This window comes from Triticum dicoccoides, chromosome 5B, assembly GCF_002162155.2.
Source record: "Triticum dicoccoides isolate Atlit2015 ecotype Zavitan chromosome 5B, WEW_v2.0, whole genome shotgun sequence".
NCBI lineage: Eukaryota > Viridiplantae > Streptophyta > Magnoliopsida > Poales > Poaceae > Triticum > Triticum dicoccoides.
The window spans coordinates 92330341-92333643 of NC_041389.1; the positions used below are offsets into that span (position 1 = coordinate 92330341).

General features: G+C 46.8%; 1 protein-coding gene across 1 annotated transcript; it reads right to left on the bottom strand.

Moving 5' to 3' along the window:
- Positions 1-1153: 1153 nt before the first annotated feature.
- LOC119305230 (cinnamoyl-CoA reductase 1-like) lies at positions 1154-2879 on the bottom strand. The gene is made up of 4 exons (XM_037581808.1): positions 2642-2879; positions 2328-2485; positions 2043-2231; positions 1154-1962 (listed from the first exon to the last, which is right to left on the bottom strand). The coding sequence occupies exons 1-4, from the start codon at positions 2784-2786 to the stop codon at positions 1444-1446; spliced, it is 1011 nt and encodes a 336-aa protein (XP_037437705.1). The 5' UTR covers positions 2787-2879; the 3' UTR covers positions 1154-1443.
- Between the last annotated feature and the right edge of the window lie 424 nt (positions 2880-3303).

Sequence of the window (3303 nt, forward strand, 5' to 3'; positions counted from 1 at the left end):
GGGCCTCACATGCAAAAATCTCTCCCGTCCGTAACAACAAATGCATGCAGACTATGGAGGCGTTGATTGGGCGAGGAATTGATGCGGGAGTAGCCGGTTTGCATGGATCACATACGCCTGGTTGCAAGCATTAGCTATAATGTCATCCCTAGTAATTAGGGATTGGTTGTTGATTTATTTATCTATTTAGGAGAGATATTTCTGTTTAAGAGAGAGAAACTGACGGGGGGAAGGTTTTCGTCTACCAGTGGAGTGGTGGTCAGCCTATTATTATTGCTAATTGCACCCCGATAACTCATTAGATTAATCTAATTTGTTAGATTTCATTGGTTTAGATAATCAAATGGTGCTAATTAACTGGTGAACGCTTAGCGGGGTGCACGTAAAAAAGTTCTTGTTTGATTGTTTAATAGTAGTGGAGATTATTGCTAATTGCACCCCGATAACTCATTAGATTAATCTAATCTGTTAGATTTCATTAGTTTAGATAATCAGATGGTGCTAATTAACTGGTGTAGGCTTAGCGGGATGCACGTAAAAAAGTTCTTGTTTGATTGTTTAATAGTAATAGAGATGATAAATTCTCAATCCAACAAGTCTTAATCTGCTAGCCTGGAAGATCATTTCCATAGACGCATCATGTTACGAAGACACGCATCATGTTACCAAGACACGGAATTGGGAATTTCTATTGTATCTCACTTTTTGCTTTCTCCCCTTATAAATATGTTACTTCCATTTATATATAAAAATACCATGATAATCATTCTATGGTTCTCGCGGAAATCCCAGTGTATGTCGAATTGAGCCTAGCTTAGATGGTCAGGTTTTCATCGTTAAACTAGCCCACTAAAGTTCAAGTCTTAGACTTGGCATTGATGCCCGCATTTTTCCGGATTTATTATGAAGTTCCGAAGCATACGACGACTATGTTAGAGTTGCTCTAAGCATAATATGACATAATGGGCACATATGTGTGAAAAGATGCCGTTTTGCCGTGGCTACTAACGGATCTGGTGCATATAACACAATATTCTACTTTTCCGATAAAGGATCACAATATTACACTACCTCTGTAAGTTAATATAACACATTTTTTGACACTGTTAATTTAGGGCGGTAGTATGTAGAATCATGGCCTAGACAACAACAATAGATAAACATCATATCATAACATATTCTTTTACAATGGACACTTAGGGCCTGTTCGGAAATCCACCAGCTCCACGAAATTCTGGGAGCTGTGGAGCCAGGAAATAGCTGCTCCTCAGTTTTCAACTGTAACTCCATCAACTTGGGGAGTGGAGTTGTGGGGTGGAGGTGCTCTGGACAGGGCCTTATATTTGAACAACTAAGAAGTAAATAAAGAATTAAATGCCATGACTTTGTAATCATCAAGCGGGCATGCATGCTGCTAACTTGACCAAGGTGACCATGGAGTTGTCAGGACATATCAGCGTCGCGACGTGGTAAGATGCCCTTGTCCTGAAGGCTGGTGACCGTGTCGTAGAGACACTGGCTCGCCGGCGTGATGCCGACGCCGAGATCCATGATCCTCCGACCGCTGAACCGACAACCCTTCTTCATCTCGCCCGCCCCTTCCTTGCACCTCGTGGGCACGGGGTACTCCGGGAAGAACTTGGCAAGGATGCGACACACCTCGGCACGGTGCAGCGTGCGCCCCGCGCAGAGGTACCGGCCATGCGCATCGGGCGTCTCGTACGCACGCGCGTGCGCGTCCGCGACGTCCTGGACGTGCACGTATGCCTGTGCCGCGTTGGCATACGTCTGCACCGAGCCGTCCAGATACTTGGCAATATGCCACGTACTGGCGTTCACCGCCATCTGTAGCAGAGGGCCCAACACTAGAGACGGGTTGATCACCACAAGGTCAAGCTTCCTCTCCTTGGCGAGCTCCCATGCGGCCTGCTCCGCCACCGTCTTCGCATAGCAGTACCAATTCTGCATACGTCCACTTGTCAGATGCACATCATCTTTTGTATGTGGTGCATGTAATACGAGCCGGAGTTAATCAAGCCAACCTTTGTGTTCTTGCAGAACTCGAGGTCGCTCCAACATGTCTCGTCGGCCTCCCCATCGATGCTACGACGAGGATCCATGTACACGGAGCCGATCGACGACGTCATTACCACACGCCGGATGCCGCCCACCTCTGCCGCGGCGTTGATCACGTTTCTCGTTCCGTTCACTGCCGGCTCGATCATTTTTTCCTGCATCAACTCATGAATAAACCTTTCAGACACCGTACATTTGATGTCAGCAGCTAGTACTCCAATGTGGGTAAGGCTGAAGAACTAAGTAAGTACCGGGTCATCGGTGACGGGGCATGCGGTGTGGAATATGCCTTCGCATCCTTGAAAAGCAGCGACGAGGCTCTCCTTGTCAAGCAGGTCCACCTGGAAGAGGGTCAGTCGCTCCGTCGCCCCTTCCAAGGCCCTCAGGTGCGCATTCCTTGCCACGTCATCTGAAATTACAGGAAGTTAAATATACATCACACATTCATATACTCATATACTAAAGCAACATCTATTAATATGGATTGGAGGGGGTACAAATGATCGTATTACAGTCACCCGATCCAATGGAGTTAGCAAATGTTAGAACGGTGCCCTGCGCTTACCAGGGTTCCGGACGGTGCCGTGGACGGCGTAGCCCTTCTCCAGGAGGAGCTTCACTAGCCAGGACGCGATGAAACCGCCGGCGCCGGTCACACAGACGGTGCGTCCGCGGCCAGTGGCTGCCGTGTTGACACGATCAATTCCCATGTCTCAGTTTGGCAATTTGCTGAACTAGGAGATGCAATGAGCAACAGAAGTATGGATATGTATCTAATATGTGTGTGTGTATGTGTCTCGACTTCCAAGTTCCAAACCGAGGTGTGTACTGCTGAGAACCGCTTTGTGGCCGGTATATATAGGGCCTGGATGGCGTGTGCAGTGGTTGGTAGCCACATCCCACTTGCCATATCTGTTTCTTTTTAAATTTGGGTCAATGTAAGTCTGCTCTCTGCCTAATGTAATGTTGTGGCACTGCAGTTCCTATCACAAGAAAACACACAGCGGCTGGATCAGATTAAGCTCTATACTCTATAGAACAAGCATCGATCGTGCCTTCACGCGCATCATGTGTTGATTGTACAACACACACGCGTATCATGTGTTGATCACAATTCGACGTTAAGTGTATAGCAGTTTCCACAAATATAGTACTGGGAACGAAAGCGCGTGCAAGTAGTACAATTAGGTTTGCTCCATATAGTACAGAAAATTCAGTATATTTGTG